This window comes from Macaca mulatta, chromosome 3, assembly GCF_049350105.2.
Source record: "Macaca mulatta isolate MMU2019108-1 chromosome 3, T2T-MMU8v2.0, whole genome shotgun sequence".
Classification (NCBI taxonomy): Eukaryota; Metazoa; Chordata; class Mammalia; order Primates; family Cercopithecidae; genus Macaca; species Macaca mulatta.
The window spans coordinates 105230475-105253893 of record NC_133408.1 but is presented as its reverse complement, the minus strand read 5'-3'; the positions used below and the strand labels follow the sequence as shown (position 1 = coordinate 105253893).

General features: G+C 38.3%; 1 protein-coding gene and 1 pseudogene across 4 annotated transcripts in view; both read left to right on the top strand.

Annotated features, from left to right (window-relative positions):
• KLHL7 (kelch like family member 7) overlaps positions 1–23419 on the top strand; it is a 69891-nt gene that overhangs the window by 7681 nt on the left and 38791 nt on the right. The window contains exons 2-5 of one of the 3 annotated variants that reach the window (XR_013414656.1): positions 9901–10003; positions 10793–10886; positions 11156–11280; positions 11876–13325. Coding sequence is in view for 2 of the 3 variants with exons in the window: in XM_015133867.3 (XP_014989353.1) it covers positions 4191–4244; positions 9901–10003; positions 10793–10886; positions 11156–11280 (376 nt within the window). In the remaining variant the exon portion in view is untranslated. 3 annotated transcript variants of the gene reach the window in all.
• Positions 13333–22252, top strand: LOC106997494 (GTP:AMP phosphotransferase AK3, mitochondrial pseudogene; annotated as a pseudogene). The gene has a single exon (XR_003728212.2). The product of XR_003728212.2 is annotated as a GTP:AMP phosphotransferase AK3, mitochondrial pseudogene (transcript).

Sequence of the window (23419 nt, the reverse complement as noted above, 5' to 3'; positions counted from 1 at the left end):
TGAGGCAGGAGAATCGCTTGAACCCAGGAGGCGGAAGTTGCCATGAGCCAAGATCGTGCCATTGCACTCCAGCCTGGGTAACAAGAGCGAAACTCTGTCTCAAAAAAAAAAAAAAAAAAAAACCAAAATATTGAAGGGAGCCTCTTCCATTTTTTGGTTGCCAGGCTGTTAATTCTTGCTACAGAGAGACCATTCTGTCTATATAAATTATATTAGATTAGCTTATTTGAGAATGCTGCTACATAAAAAAGAAGCTCAAAAAGCACGAATGTAAGAAGCTGAAAGGAAATGAGGCATCTTGAGCTCGTATCTGTCTCACTTCCTCACTTTGTCAAACGAGAGAGGAGTAGCTAATCTAATTAAGTTGGAACTGAAGACACTGCTGTTTTATTAATGGTAAAGTTACTCTGTTGAGAGCTACCTTGTTGTATTTAAGGACTCCATCTGCTGAGTAGGACAGATAAGGTATGTGTTATGATGGACTCCATAAGCTGCGTTTGGGCCAAGCCATCTCTTTCATTTTTCCCATGTAGGACATATGACTGTGCAGATTCCAAAATTTAGATTATTGGGATATGTAGGGGCAATTTAAAGGTTGGCTTATCAAGCAAAGCTTCATTTTCCAACTTTCTTTTATGAGAGAAGCACTGCATATGGGAGATTAACAAGTACTTGCCCTTCAGTCAAAAGTGCATCTTGTTATGTCTTATTTGGTTATTGATCCTTCCTTATATAAACAACCTGAGTTGAGAATCTCAGTGGGCTGAATGATAGAATTCAGGCACCAAAGCCCCGCCGCAAACCTCCAGCACAAAGTAGCTGGACCAAGTAGCTATAAGTTATTTTTTCCAAGTTTGCCTTGTCTTTTGGGCTATTTTCTTACTACCTCAGGGAATGCTTTATCTTCAGTGCTTATGTGGCTATTTTCCTCTACCAATAACTGTTCTTTTTTGTATCCTCTGAAGACCAGCTTAAGAGGTTTTTAAAATTTTTACCCAAGAATGCTTTGAAATGGGTGGATAACTATTAACACCAGGCCTTGAGATACTACAGGCTGGCAGTTATTCACTTCTATTTCCCATCTCAAATTTTTCTAAGCCGAGGTGTCATTCATAGCTCTCTAGATGTTCTATGGTGAACCAAATGACAGCCTAAAGCACTCTGTATAATTCTGTATTAGCAACACAAAATCTCCCAAATCTGACTGTTATGAGCCCTCTCATGATTAAATTCCAACATCTATGTTCTTCCTCTGAATTAAAATGAAAGGCAGTTGAATTCCAAATATGTGCTCACCCTGGTTTCTTATACTGTTCAGTTTAGTCAGCCAGAAAGCATTTGCTTGAGTGTTTGGGTACAGTCAGGGTAGCTTCTTCAGCAGCTGCAATGTGGGCTAGCTTCCATTGGAATGGATTTAGTTAGCTTAGCACCTCCAAAGCTGACTTTCTCCAATTTCGAGGTAGTTGATGCCACACTTTTCCAGTATGTCAGAACGTCCCTAGGATTGATACAAGAAGATCTCTCATCTCTATACCAAACAGCCCAGATGTTGACATGTTATTTATACAATCCTAACCCACATTATTTTTCACAGCCAAAAACAGAGTATAAACTTTGGTTTCTGGGGAACAGAGGGTTTTCAAATAAAACATAACAATCTTGGCTTTTGGCTTGCCAGTCTGAATCAGCTTTCTATAAACTACAGACTCTAGGCTAAACTCAGTTGGGGGGAATCTTCCATGCTTATAGGGGCACTGTTTACCATCTATAGAAGAGATTTCTTCCATATATATTGATGCTTCTGTGGCATAGGACTCATTCTTTTTTTTTTTTTTTTTTTTTTGAGATGGAATCTTGCTCTGTAGCCCAGGCTGGAGTGCAGTGGCGTGATCTCAGCTCACTGCAACCTCTGCCTCCTGGATTCAAGCAATTCTCCTGCCTCAGCCCCCCGAGTAGCTGGGACTACAGGTGCACGCCACCACACTGGCTAATTTTTTGTATTTTTAGTAGAGACAGGGTTTCACCATGTTAGCCAGGATGGCCTTGATCTCCTGACCTCGTGATCTGCCCTCCTCAGCCTCCCAAAGTGCTGGGATTACCGGCATGAGCCACCACACATGGCCAGGACTCATTCTTTGTCTTGGACAATTGTTAGAAATTTGCCAGGGTGATAATACTCAGCTATCAGGTATCATAGAGTTTCCCTTCTTTCCCTATTGTCCATCCTGCACATTTAAAGCTTAATTTTGACATCTTTTTTGAACCCTGTGTTCCTGGCAACCTGATACTGAAATGATTGAGTTCTATCTAATGACAAAGCTTCTCTCATTTTTGAGAGAAGAGTGATTCACATTTGTAGCCAGCAGTTCTGCAGACCAGTTTGTGGCCTTGCATTCCTTAAAATTCTGAGCTTCCTGATTGTTCTGCACCTTTGTGTGCCCATTAAGATCCTGTCATGCTGTGAAATTCCTTATATCTATGAATCCTGTCTCTTGGAGGGGTTTGTCCTCCTTTCCTCTCCATTTGTTTCAGCTGGAGAATGGCCTTTAACATTCCTTTAAGACCTGTGGTCCCACAGGGACCAATATGGCCCTTACAGCATGCTCCTAAAAACCTTGCTTTTCCTCAGTATTTGAATTTTCTAGGCCTTGCAAACTCAGCAGCAGTGCAGACATGTTCCTTTCTGTTACCTATTGGTGTCAAAATGGGCTATGTCTCTAGTGTTGCATTTTCCTCTGTGGTACATCTGTTCTTTCAGGCAGCCTCAGCTGACTTGTTAACCTGCTTAAGTTGGATCTTTTCCTTTCTACATCAGGTAGCTGACCCTTTTAGATTAGAATACCTTTCTTTTTCTTTTCCTTATGATTTTGCTGTTTGTTTTGCTTACATACTTATTCCTCTAATGCATTTCCTACAGAGCTTCCCCTAGTGGAAAATAAGAGAGCACATGTGTTCAGAATTAGTTCAGGTACTGCCAGCCTTCACTAATCTCAGAAAGGTAATTCTAATTGTGGGGATGTCCAGCATATAACTTAGAGCCGGACTACTTTTGGGTTATTTGCCTTACTTTAATGTGATCTAGTACTCTCCCTTAGAGTCTTAGTTCCACAAACTTCTCAGTTCCACTATATACCATATGCCATATAGCAAATATCACACCTGTCTTCCCAGCAATATCAACTTGAAAATTACTTAATAATGCAAGAAATACTCTTGCTGATCTTCCTCCTTTTCAAATCTGTCTGAACTTAATTGTAATGGCCTATTATAGTTGTCCTATTCTTTAAGGGAAGTCCTCTAATTTTCTCTTAATATCTTTAGCATTAAGAGGAATCATAAAATTTTCCTAGATCCAGGCTTTTTTTTTTTTTTTTTTTTGAGATCAAGTCTCGCTCTGTCACCCAGGCTGGAGTGCAGTGGCATGATCTCAGTTCACTGCAACCTCTGCCTCCCAGGTTCAAGTGATTCTCCTGCCTCAGCCTCCCGAGTAGCTGCTATTACAGATGCGTGCTACCAAGCCTGGCTAATTTTTGTGTTTTTAGTAGAGTCAGGGTTTTGCCATGTTGGCCAGGCTGGTCTTGAACTCCTGACCTCAGGTGATCCACATGCCTTGGCTCCCAAAGTGCTGATCCAGGCCTTTCTGAGAGAACCGTTTTAATATACTCCTGAATTCTTACTTCTCTTCTTCTATTCCTGTTTGGTCCATAACACTTTCCTTGAATAAATAACAACAAAAATAGCTTTTTTTTTTTTTTTCTTAGTCCCATCTCTTAAAGGGCAATTATGCCAAAGTCTCCTTTCCTTTGCAAAGCTGTTCGGCCTGACCTGGTATATGTTTCCCTTGAGGAAGGCAGTCCCTCTTTTCCTTCTGCTTAGTCTAGGTATCTTCTTTTGTTTTTCCTTCACTATCCCACTTGCCTTATTCTAATATGTGTGTTTAAGTTCAGTCCTGTTTTTCATTGCTTTTCTGACAAATGTGATTTCTAGAGAAGTCTTTTTAATGTTTCTTAGCCTTTGCATTTACTATTGCTTTATTGAGGCTTTTCTAGTAACTAATCCAAGAAAATTATTTACCCCATCTAATAAGGGCTTCATTTCCCTTTATATTTTCAGTGACTTAAATCTACCACCCAGCTATAGTTGAATCTACAATCTGCTCAGGGGTTTATACTCAATGCCAATTTGATATCATGCTGGGAGGGACTGATTGCAGAACCTTCTTGACAAGCCACATAAATCTAAAGGTTAGTCATTCCTCAGTCTCCTCCTTGGGATATAACAAAGAATAGAACGTGGGGCAGTTGACTGCATGCCTCTTACTAATGACAGCACGTGTGATTAAAAGCTAATCTTCATACAGTGCTTTAGCGCTTACATGGACCCAGCTGCCTTTTGTAATCCCATGTGGTAAACTTGATAGAGAGCAAAAGGTCATGATACCAACAGATGCCTAAAATGTCTGCCTCTTCTGAGGTTAACCTTTCCTAGAACCAAAGGATTCTTCCTGTAAAAGCCCCCAAATCTTGTAGGCACTAAAGCAGCACCAAAGTTTCTTTCTCTATGATGTGTTGAGTATCTATGCATACATATTTGAGGACCCGTCACTACTAGTTCTAACTATAGGACATTGACCTAAGCATTAAATTGGGCTTTCTGTTCTTTCTTTCCTAAACTCAACTTACCTACCCAGTCTGAGGCAGAGCAACTGATGAGCAGGAACAGTCCTCTCTTGCCAGAGGGGCAAGCCTGCCCCAATGATTGATGTCCCACTTTTGGGGCAGACCTAGGAAAGAAGAATGAGCCACAATGCCTGGCTCTGTGTTGTCAGTGACCTCTGCTACACTCTTGTTCATCCTGTATTCACTCTTCCACATGTGATGGATGGAGACTGAAACTTCCTTCTAGTACTTACCTTCCCAGGGGAAGAGGGAGTATATTATGAGTGAGGAATCTAATGGTTCCCTAAATGATTAAGTTATCTCAATATCAATTTTGATTATCTGATCTCTTACCACATTATTTAATAGACTTTTTTTTTTAAGAGCAGTTTTAACTTCATAGAAAATTTGAGCCAGGTGAGGTAGCTTGTACCTGTAATCCCTATACTTTGAGAGGCCAAGGTAGTGAGATCACTTTAATCCGGGAGTTGGAAACCAGCCTGGGCAACACAGTGAGACCTCGTCTCTACAAAAGATAAAAAATTAGCCAGGCATGGTGGCACGTGCCTGTGGTCCCAGCTACTTGGGAGGACAGGGGGTGAGGATCACTTGAGCCCAGGAGTTCGAGGCTGCAGTAAGCCGAGATTGCATCACTGCACTCCAGCTTGGATGATAGAGAAGACCCTGTCACAAAAAAGAAAAAGAAAAATTGAGCAGAAAGTGCAGTATTTACATTTATTCCCTCACCTCCTTCTCTACAGTTACCCTTATCATTAACATGTTGCATTCATGTGGTATGTTTGTTACAATTGATGAGTCAATATTGTTACTTTTTTTTTTTTTTTTTTGAGACAGAATCTCGCTCTGTTGTCTAGGCTGGAATGTAGTGGCAAGATCTCTGCTCACTGCAACCTCTGCCTCCTGGGTTCAAGTGATTCTCATGCCTCAGCCTCCTGAGTAGCTGGGATTGCAGGCGGGCACCACCATGTCCAGCTAGTTTTTGTATTTTTAGTAGAGACAGGGTTTCGCCATGTTGGCCAGGCTGGTCTCAAACTCCTGGCCTCAAGTGATCCATCCGTCTCGGCCTCCCAAAGTGCTGGGATTACAGGGGTGAGCCACTGTGCCCAACCCCCAATGTTGTTACATATTATTAACATTCATAGTTTACATTAGGGTTCACTCTGTGTTGTACATGTTAAGGTTTTGACAAACGTATAATGACACATATCCACCATTACAAGATCCTACAGAATAGTTTCACTGCCCTAAACATGTCCTGTTCTCCACCTTCCCACTACATTTTTGAAATGGTATCTTTATCATATATCAAATTGCCACTTAATGAAGATCCCTCACATTTTTTTTTTGTTTCTCAATATTTAATTATTTTGTTGCTTCTGTGCCTTGGGATTTTTTTCTCATTTGTGTTTCTTTACGGCTTATTTCTCATACAAGATAGTTAATTGCATTTCCATATTTATCTTATTTGTGTCTGGCCATTTTACTGACTTTTCTTGTTATTTCTATAAGTGTAAATTGATTTATCTTTATCTTTTTACTAATTTGGCTAAGATTTCCAGAGCAAGGTTGAATAATAGTAATGACAAGGATTTGTATACGTAGTTTGTTTTATTTTATTATTATTTTATTTATTTTATTTTATTTTTGACTGAGTCTCACTCTCTCACCCCGGCTGGAGTGCCATGGCACAATCTCAGCTCATGGAAGCCTTTCGCCCCTGGGCTCAAGCGATCCTCCCACCTCCGCCTCCCAAGTAGCTGGGACCACAAATGCGTGCCACCACACCTGGCTACATTTTTGTATTTTTGGTAGAGATGGGTTTTACCATGTTGCCCAGGCTGACCTTGAACTCCTGAGATCAAGCCATCTGCCCACCTCAGCCTCCCAAAGTGCTTGGGATTACAGGCATGAGTCACCACACCCAGCCCCATATACCTTGTTTCAAGATTGAAATGAGAACATGTCTGATGTTTCCCATTACATGTGATGTCTGCTGTTGATTTTTTGTTATTTTATTAGAGACAGGGTCTTGCTCTGTCACCCAGGCTGGAGTGCAGTGGCATGATCATGCTCAGTGCAACCTCAAACTACTGGGCTCAAGTGATCTTCCCATTTCAACCTCCCAAGTAGCTGGGACTACAGGCATGTGCCACCATACCTGGCTAATTTTTTATTTTTAGTAGAGTCAGGGTCTCACTATGTTGCCTAGGCTGGCCTTGAGCTCCTGGCTTCAAGCAATTCTGCCTTAGCCTACCAAAGTGCTGGGATTACAGGTGTAACCCACTGCTCCCAGCCTGAATCTATTACTGTTAACTATAGTCATCCTACAGTGATATAGAATACTAGAACTTTTTCCTCCCATCTAACTGTAATTTTATGTCCTTTAACAAACCTCTCTATCCCTCCTTTCCCCCACTGCCTTCCCTCTACCCTTTCCAGCCTCTAGTGTCTTCTTTTCTGCTTTTTACTTGGATATACACATATGAGTGAGAACATGTAGCATTTAACTTTCTGTTCCTAGTTTATTTCAACTAACATAATGTCTTCCATTTCCATCCACATTGCCGTGAAAGACAGGATTTCATTCTTTGCTATGGCTGAATAGTATTCCATGGTGTATATATACCACATTTTCTTTATCAATTCATCTATCATTGGACACCTAGGTTGAGTCTGTATCTTGGCTGTTGTGCATAGTGCTGCAGTAAACATGGGGGTGCAGATGTCTCTTTGTTATAATATCACTGGAGTACAGTGATGCAATCACAACTCACTGCAACCTCCACCTCCGGGGCTCAAGTGATCCTCTTACCTCAGCACCACCCCCACCCCCAGTCACTGGGACTATAGGCACACACCACTATGCCTGGCTAATTTTTGCATTTTTTTTTTTTTACAGAGATAGAGTTTCATCATGTTGCCCAGGCTGGTCTCGAATTCCTAGGCTTAAGCAATCCACCTGCCTTGGCCTCCCAAAATGCTAGGATTGCAGGTGTGAGCAACCACACCCAGCTCCCATTTCTTGTTTGTGGATATACCTTTCTTTCGCTTATTGATAACAGGAGGGGCCTTTCACTATAGGTCAGTCCCATCTCTTTTTTATTATTTATTTATTTATTTATTTATTTTTTGAGACAGAGTCTCTCTCTGTCACCCAGGCTGGAGTGCAGTGGCTCGATCTCTGCTCACTGCAAGCTCCACCTCCTGGGTTCACGCCATTCTCCTACCTCAGTCTCCCGAGTAGCTGGGACTACAGGCGCCCACCACCATGCCCGGCTAATTTTTTGCATTTTTAGTAGAGGCGGGATTTCACTGTGTTAGCCAGGATGGTCTCGATCTCCTGACCTTGTGATCCACCCGCCTCAGCCTCCCAAGGTGCTGGGATTACAGGCATGAGCCACCGCGCCCAGCAATCCCATCTCTTATTGGAAATTATCAGTCTATTGTAGTACAGGCAAATAAATGTACCATTTGGATACAAAAGACTCTTCCGACTTATTCTCCCCACCCCTCAAACCATTAATATCCAGCTGGCCATTAATCTTAGACTAAAACTCAGTTGCTCTACAATGATCTACATTTCTTCAACCTCCTTCAGTGCCTAGAAAGTCATTCTACTTTTAAACTCTGTTGTTGAGTATGCCTTGGAGATGTTTTTGCTGTATTTTGGTTTAACCCTATGTTTCACAGAAGTTCCATCACTAGCCATAGATTTCTCCCTGATGATCTGATGTAATCTGATTTGCTTGATGCTTTATCATCTTTATTCTTCACTCCCCACCCCTTTCTCCCTCTCCTTCTCTCCCTCCCTCGACCTCCAAGGCAAATTGATCACTTGTTTTTTGGTGGTAACCAAATAGTTAACTTGGTTCTGCTACTTGGTATTTTTTGGTGTAGTATGTAGCAAAATCACCTAAGACATCTGCCTCTGTATTCCCTCCCCAAATGAAAAGAAATAAAATTTAAAACTTCAAGACACTATGAGAATAAAAACAGCTTTAGCTATTAACCTGTATATAAGTTTTTAGCAATAGTCAGTAGTAGGCCTTATTTGAAAATCTTCAAATAAGTGGTAAAAGTGAAATTTTGTTCATTTCCTAGCCTGCTATTTGAGGCTTATTTTCTCTCTCATTATAAACATCATTATTATTTATTTTGATTTATCTTCACAAAATAATACAGTAAGAAATAACAGGGATTTATCTATCAGAAACTATATTAACAGTTTTAATAAAATACTTAAAATTTGCAAAATGCAAATCCTCTGAGCTATGAAGCCAATCTTAGATTTGTAAGCGATTTTTTTTTTACTCTGAATATGTTATTTGTCTCATATTCCCAGTGCCTAGGACAGTGTTTAACACATTGTATGCACCAAGTTTTCTGTAAGCCTAACCTCTATATTTTATCTTTAACTTCGTTAAGAAATTAAGATTGGATTTGGCAAAAAGGACATTTATTTTTCTTGATAATCATTTATAAGTGTTTGAGTAAGCCTTAAATTTTTTTCTTTATTATTCCATTTTCCCCACATTTGAATTAAGTATTTACTCAGAGCTGCCTTCTTTAAGCAGCTTATAGTGATACTATTTTGACCTTGGTCAGAAATCACAATTTAAAACTGGCTGCTATCCAGCTTCTATCAGAAGTACATTTGAGAGAAGTGTTATTTAAGAAAAGATTGCTGAAAGGACATTTAGTTCATCTCCTCTCTGTATTCTGAGCTGTTTCTGTTTCAAGTTAGATCTGTGAATGCTACTTTCTTAGGAAATGCAGTGTGTGTTCTCAATTTCATCAAGGATAAATAATGGAAAACAAATCATATAAAAACTAATTGCTGTATTTGAAAAACTATCAGGGGCACTGCCATGATGTCATTTAATTTCCCCCAGAAAAGCTTACCATGAGAAATGTCTTAGAATCTGTGTCAGAAAAAAAAAAAAAAAAGACTTCTCGGAAGGGTTAGTAGACTTGTTTCTGATTATGAGGAACGTTTTCTTTCCTCTTGACTGTTGGACAACTCAGTGCAAAATTTTCATACTACATGGCAGCAACTCTGTAAGTCCTTCCTAAACATGTCTTCAAAGAAATGCTGTGCTGAAAAAAGATTGGCTTTAAATAGAAAAAAGAGATAAAGCATTTGGCAAGCACCTTTTTAATATGTATTGCCAAGCTAGGCTAGTGAGCCTCTTTTTATTTTATGTATTTTTTCTTTGATTAGAAAACGTTGTGTGACGTGATCCTCATGGTCCAGGAAAGAAAGATACCTGCTCATCGTGTTGTTCTTGCTGCAGCAAGTCATTTTTTTAACTTAATGTTCACAAGTAAGTATCTTAAGGTAAAACATGCCATTATTTCTTCTATGAGAATGAAGTAAAATCTAAAAGAGAATATGTCATTTTTCTAATTTTTAAAGCAGTTAAGAACTTAAGGCTGCAGAACAGTGAAGAGACTGAAAAAGTAGCCAGCTGATAACCAAAGGAAAAAATGTCCTTTCATTAGACATAAAGGCCTGATGCCTTTATAGATGGAGGTATAGCGTCAACTTAAAAGCCCAGGGTTGAGGTGGAGGTTGCAGTGAGCCGAGATCGCGCCACTGCACTCCAACCTGGGCGTCAGAGCGAGACTCTATCTCAAAAAAAAGCCCAGCGCTTTCTTTTTAACCTCAGGTGGAAAGACAAAGAAACAGATAAATTTCATAATATTTTAGCCAGCAAGTTAAACTTAAAAAAAAAATAGATATAGCATATTGTGCTAGAAAGAACCCTGGATTTGGTGTTGAGAACTGGGTCCAACTCCTACTTCCTCTACTTAGTACTATTTTATGAGCTTGGGAAGAAAACAAAATCTAGTTTTATGTTTCTGTTAATATGGTCTTTAAATTAAAAAAAAGTACACTAATTCACTGTTTTCTTAGCTTAATTTAAGGCACATCTTGTGTGGAGAATTAATTTGCATTTACTGTAGGAATGTTGGGCTTGCTGGGGTATTTTCTTCCAGAGAGAACTGTCCTGTTATTTTTCTCCATATTTAACATGGCCTGGAATGCCGTGGTTCCTCAGTCAAACTTGTGGTATTACAGATGCCATTTATGTTTCTTCTCTTCATTGTAGCTAACATGCTTGAATCAAAGTCCTTTGAAGTAGAACTCAAAGATGCTGAACCTGATATTATTGAACAACTTGTGGAATTTGCTTATACTGCTAGGTGAGTTAAGAAGGATTATTTTTATTTTAGAGAAGTAATGTTGGTATCTGCCATGGCAAAGCATTGTTGTAACAAATGGTTGCACTACAAATTCTTCAAAATGAAAAACCGCAAGGATGGAAGAGTTTGAGTATCCTGTGCCATACTGATTCAAGGACTGAAAGTTTAATTTTGTGTTTAATTTCAGGGGCTATTAGGATACGTTCTACAGTAACATTTAAATAATAAAAAATCATGGGTAACTAATATTCCCTCTAACTTATTTGCAGAATTTCCGTGAATAGCAACAATGTTCAGTCTTTGTTGGATGCAGCAAACCAATATCAGATTGAACCTGTGAAGAAAATGTGTGTTGATTTTTTGAAAGAACAAGTTGATGCTTCAAATTGCCTTGGTAAGAAATATCAGATTCCTGTTGTGTGGTTTTTTTTGTTTGTTTTATCCTCAATTTGTAATTTAATTTTTTTAAAAGGCTGATTATAAGTATCCTCATTTAACCTTAAAGACATTGTCCACTAGAACATTTTCTAGTAATAAAATTTAAGAGGGGCTTAGAGCGATGCATATTAGCCTGGGCAGCAGGAAGCTTATTAAATATTATATCAACATTTTCTAAAACAAAATGGCATTTATAATGGTTTTTCATGGATCGAGGACAAGGAATAAGGATTGCATGTGGTGATAGTAACATGATTATGAATGTTTCCTTTTATTTAAGCACTTATGATATGCTAAAGTCCGTCACAGATAAGGCAACTTATAGTTAGGTAACTTGCCTGAGGTCACATAGCTAGTATATGAAGGAGCTGGCATTGGAACTCAAGTAATCTAATTCTTAGCTACTACACCTTGCTGCTTCCCCACATTGTCAAAATGATGTTTTATACTAGAAAATATAACCTTAGTCTATAAATTAAGATACTAACTGAGGGACTGCTATAGCCATTCATTTTGAAGCTATTAATAAAGTATTTTCTATTTTGTGATAGGAGAAGCAGAAAAAGTTGATCAGAGCCTTCCAGAGTGTGGTATGCTTTTGGCTATGTGATGATCCTTAGTGGCACATGAATGAACGTCCAGATGTTTGTGCAGTAGCCCACCCTTATCTGCAGGATACGTTCCAAGACCCCCAGTGAATGCCTGAAACTGCAGATAGTACTGAATCCTATATATACTGTGTTTTTTTCTATGATACATACATGCCTATGATGTTTAATTTCTAAACTAGACAGTAAAAAATTAACAACAATAGTAAAATAGAACAACTTTAACAATATGCCAGCATCACTACTCTTATATTTTGGGGCCATAATTAAGTAAAATAAGGGTTACTTGAAAAGAGCACTGCAGTACTAGGGTAGTCCACTTCATAACCAGGACGTTTACTTAAGTGACAGACAGGCAGGTAGGTTAAACAGCATGGATATGCTGGTCAAAGGGATGATTTCTGTCCCAGGCAGGATGGAGCAGGATGATGTGAGATTTCATCACACAACTCAAAACAGCATACAATTTCAAACGTATGAATTATTTCTGGAATTTTCCATTTAATGTTTTTGAATGACAGAAAGCAAAACCATGGATAAGAGGGACTACTCTAATTCCATTTTCCTTCCCTTGCTGTGATTCAGAGGCTTTAAAGAAAGGGAAGAGTGCTGGGATAGGAGTGCTAGGAAAGCAGGGAGGAAAGAAAAGTAGAATGAAGAAAAGTATAAAGAGGGGTCAGAGATTCAAGTCAGTGCTAAGGTATTTGACCCAGGGGAAAAGAAGAGGGGTGCTAATGACAAGAACTCAAAGACTGAGGCAAAGGGCTCCTGGAGATGCTTCAGAATTTTGGCAAGCCTCCTCTGTCTCTACTTTTTCTAGGCTTTCCTCCTTCTGGACACTTTAGTACTCCTTCCTGCATACCCCCTCACCGTGAGCACAGAGAGAGAGATCTTGGAAGGCAAGTAGGAAAGAAGCAGAATAAATTTCAAGAGGGAGTAAAAGCCAGGTGAAGGGAATAAAAATGAGACTTAGTCTAATATCCAGAAAAGGAATTGGACTAGATGGAGCAGGAAGAGAAGCAGCTATGCAGGTGAATATATTGATGGAATTTTTAAAAGGTAGCCATGGGTCTAGGTATTGAAAAGATCCCTATGTTAGGAAATAAAAGGCCAATCTCTAATCCTAGGTATACAGCAGAGACACTCTGGCATGAGTTCTTCCATCTCTTTGGGCCATAGTTGGGGCTTCACTCATCAATAAGATTTATATTCTTAAGATTTCAGCTTACTTCCATTATATAAATAATTATCTTCAGACAATGTACTATAAAAAGATAATTACCTTAATTAAGTTTTTTGAAGATGATGGCTTGTGTATGTTTCTATAACTCTCTAGCACTCTAAATTTCCTCCTGGGGTGATTCAACTACAAAGAAGAATGGCTGAAATATAGGTAGGTAGTAGATGTGGTGGTGCAAAGCATAGTGTGAAACTTGGAGTTAGTCTGTGCTAAGCACATCTTAGGCTTTGGGCTTCTGAGGATACCCTCAGTTTTGCCTCTGGATACCTTCTATCCTCATTGTTCACAAAGCTGGGAGGAAGGACAGCCCAGCAACCTAGAAAGTAGCCTGACTCCTGGCTAAGCTTGTGGCAAAGACAGTGGCCCAGCCAGGTGAGCCAACTGCCATAGCCCAGTAACTGGTGAAACTGCTTCTGCTTGCTTTCTGTTTAGCTCTGAGCATGGCTCTCAATATCAGCTGATTGGAGAATTCCTATCATAGTTTTCACCACCTGTCAATTCTCTGCTGCCCAGAAAGTGTCCAACAATCGGGCTTCCACAAATGCTAAAGGGACCAGTGGCAGCTGATGGAATCGGGCAAAGATCATATAAAAAATTAAACCCAGTACCAGCCTGGTCAACACGGTGAAATCCCATCTCTACCAAAAAAATACAAAAATTAGCCGAGCGCAGGCGTGGTGGCACGTAGTCCCAGCTGCTCCGGAGGCTGAGGCGGGAAAATCGTTTGAACCAAGAGGCGGAGGTTGCAGTGAGCCGAAATCATGCCACTGCACTGCAGCTGCATGACAGAGTGAGACCCTGTCTCAAAAAAAAAAAAAAAAAAAAAAAAGAGAGAGAAACCCAGTAGTTTGAGGAACAGAAAACCAAGCTAAACAGCCAAAATGAATGGCTCCTGTAAGGCAAATTTAATGTAAGAAATAGTGGTGATGGCGCGCCTGTAGTCCAAGCCACTCCGGAGGCTGAGGAGGGAAAAACCACTTGAACTGGGAGGCGGAGGTTGTAGTGAATGAGCCAAGATTGCGCCACTGCACTCTAGCCTGGACTACAGAGTGAGACTCTGTCTCAAGAAAAAAAAAAAAGAAAAAGAAGCGAACTTAAAAACATGATATGTAAAAATATGGTTTTACAGTTTTTTGACATTCAATTGTATTGAAAAATGGAATGGATACTCTTAAAAATCAACCCGAAGAAGATCAAACAGGAAGTTGCCTCATGATGCAAAACAAAAATGCAAAGGAAGCCACTAGTGAGAAGATAAAAGAAAGGGAAGGAAAATACAGGAACTGCAGTGTGAGGTAGGATTTCCAGAAGAAACAGATGGAGAAAGCAATAATCGAATAAGACGACGACTTCTTTGGGTTTTAAAAAAAAAAAAAGAAAAATCTCTCGGACTAAGTTATACTGAGTGCTAAACCTGATCAATGAACTAAAATATTCCTCCCTCAGATATATTCTAGTGATATTTTTCACCTTCAGAGATCAAAAAAGAGCTTACATTTGGGGTGATAAAAGTGTTCTGGAACTAGATAGTGGTGACTGTGGTACAACATTGTGAATGTAGTAAATGTCACAGTAAGTTTTATGTGTATTTTACTACAATAAAAAAAAAAGTGACCCTATGGCTAGCAGGTCCCAAAAGAAACTCCCGCACCCGTTAGCAGTCACTCCCCATTCTTCCTCTGGCAGCTCTGGCAACCATCAATCTGCTTTCTGCCCCTATAAATTTGCCTATTCTGAGTGTTTCATATAAACTGAATCATACCAAAGATGGCCCTATGTGTCTGGCCTCTTTGAGCACAGTGTTTTTAGGGTTCATCCATATTGTAGCATTTATCAGTACTTCCTTTCTTTTTACGGCTAAATAATATTCCATTGTATGGATATACCAAAATGTGTTTATCCATTTAATGATTGGTGAATGTTTGAATTGTTTCCAAGCCAGCACATTTTATAGAGAAAAAGGAAAGCGCTGGTTAACTCGAACCAAAAAAAAAAAAAAAAAAAAAAAGTGCTTTCTGCCATCTGGGACCTTGGCTGTGGATCAGGTGAGTGCACAGGTCAGACCAAAACCCTGCGGTTGGCATGGCTTGGGCCTCTGTCCATGGTTGCAGGGGCATCTCCGCAGCTACTGCATGCAATGATCATGGGGGCCCCAGCCCTGGGCTTAGGCAAGGGTGCCGTGTTGTTGTACATCACCAAACACTTCAAGCTGAGGCACCTCTCCAGCAGGGACTGCTCCAGGACAACATGCTACAGGGCACAGAAATTGGTATGTTAGCCAAGGCTTTTCTTGACCAAGGGAAACTCATTCCAAATGATGTTACGACTCAGCTGAGGCCCTTCACGAACTGAAAAATCTCACCTAATATAGCTGGTTGTCCAAGGACACTGCCATAGGCAGAAGCCCTAGATGAGCTTATCAGATAGACACAATGATTAACTCGTATGTGCCCTTTGAGGGCATTTAAACAACACTTCACTGCCTGCTATTCATCCAGCCGGTGGCGGAGTCTGCTACATTGAATTCAACCCTCCCCAAACTGTGGGCATTGCTGATCTGACTGGGAGGCCTCTCATTCAGCCTGAGGATGATAGACCAGAGACACAGTTATCAAGAGACTGAAGATTTGTGGAGCCAGTCCCAGAATTTACCAGAAAAAAAGGATGTTGGAAACACTCTCCAGAGCAGAATCCAACAAGATTTAACACTATGTTTATGCTTTCCTACAAACTAAAGTTCCACAAATAAAGCAGAAAGCCCCAGTTACTCCATGAGGAGAAATGATTATAACTAGTAAGATGAGCAGAACCTCCTTATCCTTGGATTTAGAAGCTCCTTTTCCTAAGAATGGAGGATATGTAAATAAGAATGTATGCATGTATAAGAATGTATGCATGTATAAATTCTTTGAAAATTATTTATTCTGGATACTAATGATGTGCCAAATGAATCAGGTACTGATTCATCTTTTGAAATCATCTAATGTGTTTTATCCAGTTACCTTCTAGCAGTGTGCAATTCAAAAACATCAGCAGTGTCTAAACTTTTAAAACATCTGTTAGAGCAAAATTAAAAGAGCAATTAGTAGTCTTTTTTTTTTCAGTAAGAGTAAGTGGTTGATAAAATTTTCATATTTTTCTGGAAAAGTTTTTAAAAGTTATATGTCATTTGGGGAAAATATCTCAAAAGTTTTTGCATAGAGATATTTCTAGCCCTGTGGAACATGGATTTGTGAGACATCATGTCTATAAAATTCCAGAAAACCAGCAACTGGATTTAGAGATCTGTTACAAGATGCAAATTCACTGCTGCCTTTACACCAAGACATTTATAAGCTAACCATATTGCTATATTTATTTTGTTGTTAAATGTATCTTCAGTTTACTCAGAATTTTCAATTTGCTATACAATTATCAATTAGCATATGGGAATATATTACTTTAAGATGACTTGTTTTCTTTTGAAAATACATATGTGCTGAGGGATATGATTTATGTCAGAAATTGACATTGTAAGTTCTTGGATAAGTTCTTGCACCACAGTGGAATGAATTTTCAATGGAAAATGTAATTTAAAGACTTATTTTTTCATCTGTTACTCAGGTTTAGTAATGTATGTTTTAAGATCTACTTGCCAGTTTCTTTTCGATCAAACATGATCTGCCTTGATAAATAACAACATCTGGTACCAAGAAAAAGAAAGAAAAAAGATTAAGGGTAAACCTGGCCGGGCGCAGTGGCTCAAGCCTGTAATCCCAGCACTTTGGGAGGCCGAGACGGGCAGATCACGAGGTCAGGAGATCAAGACCATCCTGGCTAACACGGTGAAACCCTGTCTCTACTAAAAAATACAAAAAAAAAAAAAACTAGCTGGGCGAGGTGGCGGGCGCCTGTAGTCCCAGCTACTTGGGAGGCTGAGGCAGGAGAATGGCATAAACCCGGGAGGCGGAGCTTGCAGTGAGCTGAGATCTGGCCACTGCACTCCAGCCTGGGCAACAGAGCGAGACTCCGTCTCAAAAAAAAAAAAAAAAAAAGAGTAAACCTATGGCACTATGTAAAGTGAACATACTTTGTTGTTAGGAAATAGAAATAATAGATCAGGCAAGTCTGGGGAGTATTCCCTTTGCATAAGTAACAAACATAATTAGTAAACAGGTATAGCAACAAAAATAATTTACATAATGGTTAACAGGGATCAGGAACGTGACTTTCCTGAAAGAGTTATTTATTTCTGATGACATTGATACCTGGTAGTGTTCACTGCCACCCTATCTTAAGGGGAAAGAATTCTGCTGGTGAATGTCATCTGAGCAACCATTTAAAAATTTGAATCATTTTAGATTCCTTAGTGGGGCAACAAGGATGCATGCTTATGTACTGTGACTTGGTAGGAGAAGCGGGCCAATATGAGAGGTGGAGATAAAACTCGACTGTCTTCCATGGCATATTTACTTTTACTTGATGCTAAATCAAATGAAACAAGCCTTTGTATAGCTGTTATTAACTGCCTTTGAAAATTTGGCTTTTTTTCCCCAGGAACTTGAAACAAAAATGCCAATAAATGGTTCTTGTGTATTTTGGTGGAAAAAACCTTATTTTCCTTTTCTTTTGATTAAAAAAAAATTATTGTTGATCTTTGAAAATGAATCAAGGCTTTTAAAGAGGATTATAGTAGACATTTCATTCTTTATAAAACTTTCTTTAATGCCTATTTTTTGTGTGTTTGTGTTTTTATTTTTGTGGGTACATAGTTGGTATATTTCTGAGGTATATAAAATGTTTTGATACAGGCATGCAATGTGAGATAAGCACATCATGGAGAATGGGGTATCCATCCCCTCAAGGATTTATCCTTTGAGTAACAAACAATCCAATTACACTCTAAGTTATTTTAAAGTGTACCATTAAGTATTAACTATAGTCACCCTGTTGTGCTATCAAATAATAGGTCTTATTTATTTATTATTTTTATTTTTTTGTTACCCATTAATCCTCCCCTCATTCTCCCAACTACCATTCCAGGCCTCTGGTAACCATCTCTCTACTCTCTATGTCCATGAGTTCAACTGTTTTGATTTTTAGATCTCACAAATAAATGAGAATATGTGATGTTTGTCTTTCTGTGCCTGGCTTATTTCACTTAACATAATTATCTCTGGTTCCATCCATGCTGTTGCAAATGACTAGATCTCATTCTTTTTTATGGCTGAGTAGTACTCCATTGTGTATATATACCATAGTTTCTTTATCCATTCATCTGTTGATGGACACTTACGTTGCTTCCAAATCTTAGCTATTGTAGACAACGCTGCAGCAAACATAAGAATGCAGATATCTCTTTGATATACTGATTTCCTTTCTTTTGGGTATATACACAGAAGTGGGATTGCTGGATCACATGTTAGCTCAATTTTTAGTTTTTTGAGAAATCTCCAAGCTATTCTCCATAGTGGTTGTACTAATTTACATTCCCGCCAACAGTGTACGAGGGTTCCCTTTTCTCCACATCCTTGCCAGCATTTGTTATTAACTATCTTTTGGATATAAGCCATTTTAACTGGGCGAGATGATAGCTCATTATAGTTTTGATTTGCATTTGTCTGATGATCAAGGATGTTGAATACCTTTTCGTAAGTCTGTTTGCCATTTGTATGTCTTTGAGAAATATCTATTCAAATCTTTTGCCCATTTTTTCATTGGCTTTGTTTGATTTTTTTCCTATAGAGCTCCTTATGTATTCTGGTTATTAATCCTTTGTCAGATGAGTAGTTTGCAGATATTTTCTCCCATTCTATAGGTTGTCTCTTCACTTTGTTGATTGTATCCTTTGCTGTGCAGAAGCTTTTTAACTTGACGTGACTCTATTTGTCCATCTTTGTTTTGGTTGCCTATGCTTATGGGGTATTGCTCAAGAAATCTTTGCCCAGACCAGTGTACTGGGGATTTCTCCCCAGTGTTTTCTTGTTGTCATTTTATAGCTTGAGGTCTTAGATTTAAGTCTTTAATTCGTTTTGATTTGATTTTTGCATATGATGAGAGATAGGGATCTAGTTTCATTCTTCTGCATATGGATATCCAGTTTTCCCAGCAACACTTATTGAAGAGACTGTCTTTTCCCCAGTGTGTATTCTTGGCACCTTTGTTGAAAATGAGTTCACTGTCAGTATGTTGATTTGTTTCTGGGTTCTCTGTTCTGTTCCATTGGTCTGTGTGTCTGTTTTTATGCCAGTACATGCTGTTTCGGTTATTATAGCTGTGTGGTATAATATGAAGTTGGGTAATGTGATTTCTCCAGTTTCATTCTTTTTGCTTAGTGTAGCTTTGGCTATTCTGGGTCTTTTGTGGTTCCATATAAATTTTAGGATTGTTTTTTCTACTTCTGTGAAGAATGCCATTGGTATTTCGATAGGGATTACATTGAATCTATAGATTGCTATGGGAAGTATGGACATTTTAGCAATATTGATTCTTCCAATCCATAAACATGGACTATTTTCCCACTTTTTGGTGTCTTCTTCAATTTCTTTTATCAGTGTTTTATAGTTTTCATTATAAAGATCTTTCACTTCTCTGGTTAATTCCTAGTTATTTAATTGTATGTGTGGCTATTATAAATGGGGCTACTTATTTTATTTTATTTATTTTATTTTATTTATTTATTTATTTATTTATTTTGAGACAGAGTTTCTCTCTGTCACCCAAGCTGGAATGCAGTGGCACAACCTTGGCTCACTGCGGTCTCCACCTCCTGGGTTCAAGCGATTCTCCCACCTCAGCCTCCCAAGTAGTTGGGACTACAGGTGCATGCCACCACACCCGACTAATTTTTTTGTATTTTTAGTAGAAACAGGTTTTCGCCACGTTGGCCAGGCCATTCTCAAACTCCTGACCTCAGGTGATCCGCCCGCCTCGGCCTCCCAAAGTGCTGGGATTACAGGCATGAGCCACCACGCCCAGCCCTCTTATTTCTTTTTCACATTGTTCACTGTTGGTATATAGTAATGCTACTAATTTTTGTATGTTGATTTTGTATCCTGCAACTTTACTGAATTTATCCATTCTAATACTTTTCTTGTGGATTCTTTCAGTTTCTCCAAATATAAGATCATATTGTCTACAAACAAGGATAATTTTATTTCTTCCTTTCCGGTTTGGCTGCCCCTCATATCATTCTCTTGTCTGATTGCTCTAGCTAGGACTTCCAGTACTATGTCGAGTGACAGTGGTGAAAGTGAATATCCTGGTTGTGTTCCGGATCTTAGAGGACAGACTTTCAGTTTTTCCTCATTTAATATGATACTAGCTGTGGGTCTGTTGTATATGGCTTTTATTATGTTGAGGTATGTTCCTTCTATCCCCAGTTTTTTTTAGGGTTTTTGTCATGAAAGGATGTTGAATTTTTTTAAATGCTTTTTCAGCATTGACTGAAATTTTCATATGGTTTTTATCCTTCATTTTATAGATATGCTGTATCACATTGATTCGTGTATGTTGAACCATCGTTTGTATTCCAGGGATAAATCCCACTTGGTCATGATGAATTATATTTTTAATGTGTTGTTGAATTTGGTTTGCTAATATTTTGTTGAGGATTTTTGCATCAATGTTCATCAGAGATATTGGTGCCTGTAGTTTTCTTTTTTTTTTTTGATGTGTCTTTGTCTGGTTTTGGTATAAGGGTAATGCTGGCCTCATCAAATGAGTTTGGAAGTATTGCCCCCTCCTCTGTTATTTTTTGTTGTTGTTGTTGTTGTTGAATAGTTTGAGTAGGATTGGTATTAGTTCCTCCCTAAATATTTGGTAGAATTCATCAGTGAAGGCATCAGGTCCCAGGCTTTTTTTACTGGGAGACTTTTTATTATAGCTTCAACCTCATTCCTTGTTATTGATATGTTCACGTTTTGTATTACTTCCTGATTCAATCTTGGTAGGTTGTATGTATCTAGAAATTTGTTCATTTCCTTCTAAATTTTCCAATTTATAGGCATATATTAATAGTTGCTCATAGTAACCATTAATGATCCTTTGAATTTCTGTAGTATCAGTTGTAGTGTCTCCTTTTTCATTTCTGATTTTATTTATTTGGATCTTCTCTCTCTTTTTCTTAGTCTAATTAAAGGTTTGTTCATTTTGTTTTAACTTTTCAAAAACCCAACTTTTTGTTTCATTGATCTTTTGTATTTTTTTATTTCAGTTTTATTTTTTCTTTGATCTTTATTATTTCTCCTACTAATTTTGGATTTGGTTTGCTCTTGCTTTTCTAGTTCTTGAAGATACATCATTAGATTGTTCATTTAAGATTTTTCCTCTCTTGATGTAGGCACTTATAGCTATAAATTCCCTCTTAGTACTGCTTTTGCTGTGTCCCATAGGTTAGGGGATATTATCATCATTTGTTATCATTTGTTTCAAGAAATTTTTCAGTTTCCTTTTCAATGTCTTCAGTGATCCACTGGTCATTCAGGAGCATATTGTATAATTTCCATGTGTTTGTATGGTTTCCAAAATTCCTCTTGTTATTAATATCTAGTTTTATTCCATTGTGGTCAGGGGAGATGCTTGATACTATTAAGTTTTTTTTTTTAATGTTTTAAGACTTGTTTTGTGACCTAGCATATTGTCTATCCTTGAGAATGATCCACATGCTGAGGAAAAGGATATGTATTCTATAGCTCTTAGATGAAATATTCTATAAATATCTGTTAGATCCATTTGTTCTATAGTGCAGATTAAGTCTGCTGTTTGTTGATTTTCTGTCTGGAAGATCTTTCCAGTGCTGAAAGTGGGGTGTTGAAGTCTCCAGCTATATAATGCCCTTATTTGAATGATACATGCTTTCTAAAAATGTTGTGACTTGCTAAACATGTATTATCACTAGGCTATCAGGCATACATTAGTCTTTATTAGAATAAAACAAAATTTCATAACTGTGGCAGTTTGTCTTTGGTCCTTCACAGAGCCTACTCCATCCCACCTTCCTTTCTGCTGCCCTGATGTTTCCCTGGCTTCTGAATGAGTGACTGTGTAATAATAAGTTGATCTTAAAACAGTAAAAAAGAACAAATATCAATATTAAAAAATTTACAGCCTTTCAAAGAGAAGCAGTATAGTATATTACAAAAAATAACCATAAATTCTTTCCTTCCATTTATGTACACCCTTTTGCAATGTCACTTGATAGCTCCTCCCATCAAGAGATAGAGTCTGTTTTCCTGCCTCGTAATCTGTGACCATGTGATTTGCTATAGCCTGTGGGACATTAGCAAAGGGGATGTTAGCAGAGGATAGAAAAATGCTTGTGCTTTGGGATTTGCTCTCCATTGTTGCTGGGAACTCTTCTGCTGTCATGAAAAGAAGGCTAGAGACCATATGGCAGAGATGAACTATCCCAGCTGGTGTTTATAACAAGTTACTCAGAAAAGAAAGAGAATCAGAATGCCATTAATTTTTTATCTGCAACGCAAAATTAGAACATAATATCAAAGGTTGCAAATGAGAGGGAGAGAAAATTGCATTTCAAGGCATCATTCATTTGGATATTGCAAGAAAACAATCACATGTATCCCTTCTGAGATTGGAAGAAGTACTAAAGCTAGCTAAGTGAGAGAGATAAAGAGCTCAAGATAAAGATGTACTGGTTAGCTTTCTTACTTGCAAGCAAAATAAACCAAATGTTGCTGGTTTACACAGAAAGAGAATTTATGGAATGGCTAGTGAGTAACTCATAGCATTGCCCAGAAATCTCAAGTCAGATTTTAGAAAGAATAAGGATTTGAATAATACAAACTTGTTCAGCTAGATAACACAGAATGTTTTACTTAGTCATCAGAGAACACAGATTGTTTTCAGATACCCTTGGAGTATTTACAAGTACTGATCACCAGCCACAGAAAAGCTGGAGCACCTAAAAAAGAGGAGACACAGGCCACATCCCCTGATTATAGTGCAGTAAAAATAGAAATTAACTATAGAAGGACAACTCTTCTCTCCCGCCCCATTCTGAACACTTGAAAATTTAACCAAAGAATTATTTAGAAAGTTATTTTTTAGAGATATTAAAGGTAAACTTATAGGCTATATAGAAACATGGCAATAAGCACACAATAAACTGAAATCTTTAGAATATAACCAAAGTATTTCTTAGAAGAAAATTTGTAGTCTTAAATTTTTTCCAAATAAATGTATTTATTTTTATTCTTTCTTGACTTATGTATCCTATTCAGAGAGGTAGAGAAAAATAATTTGTA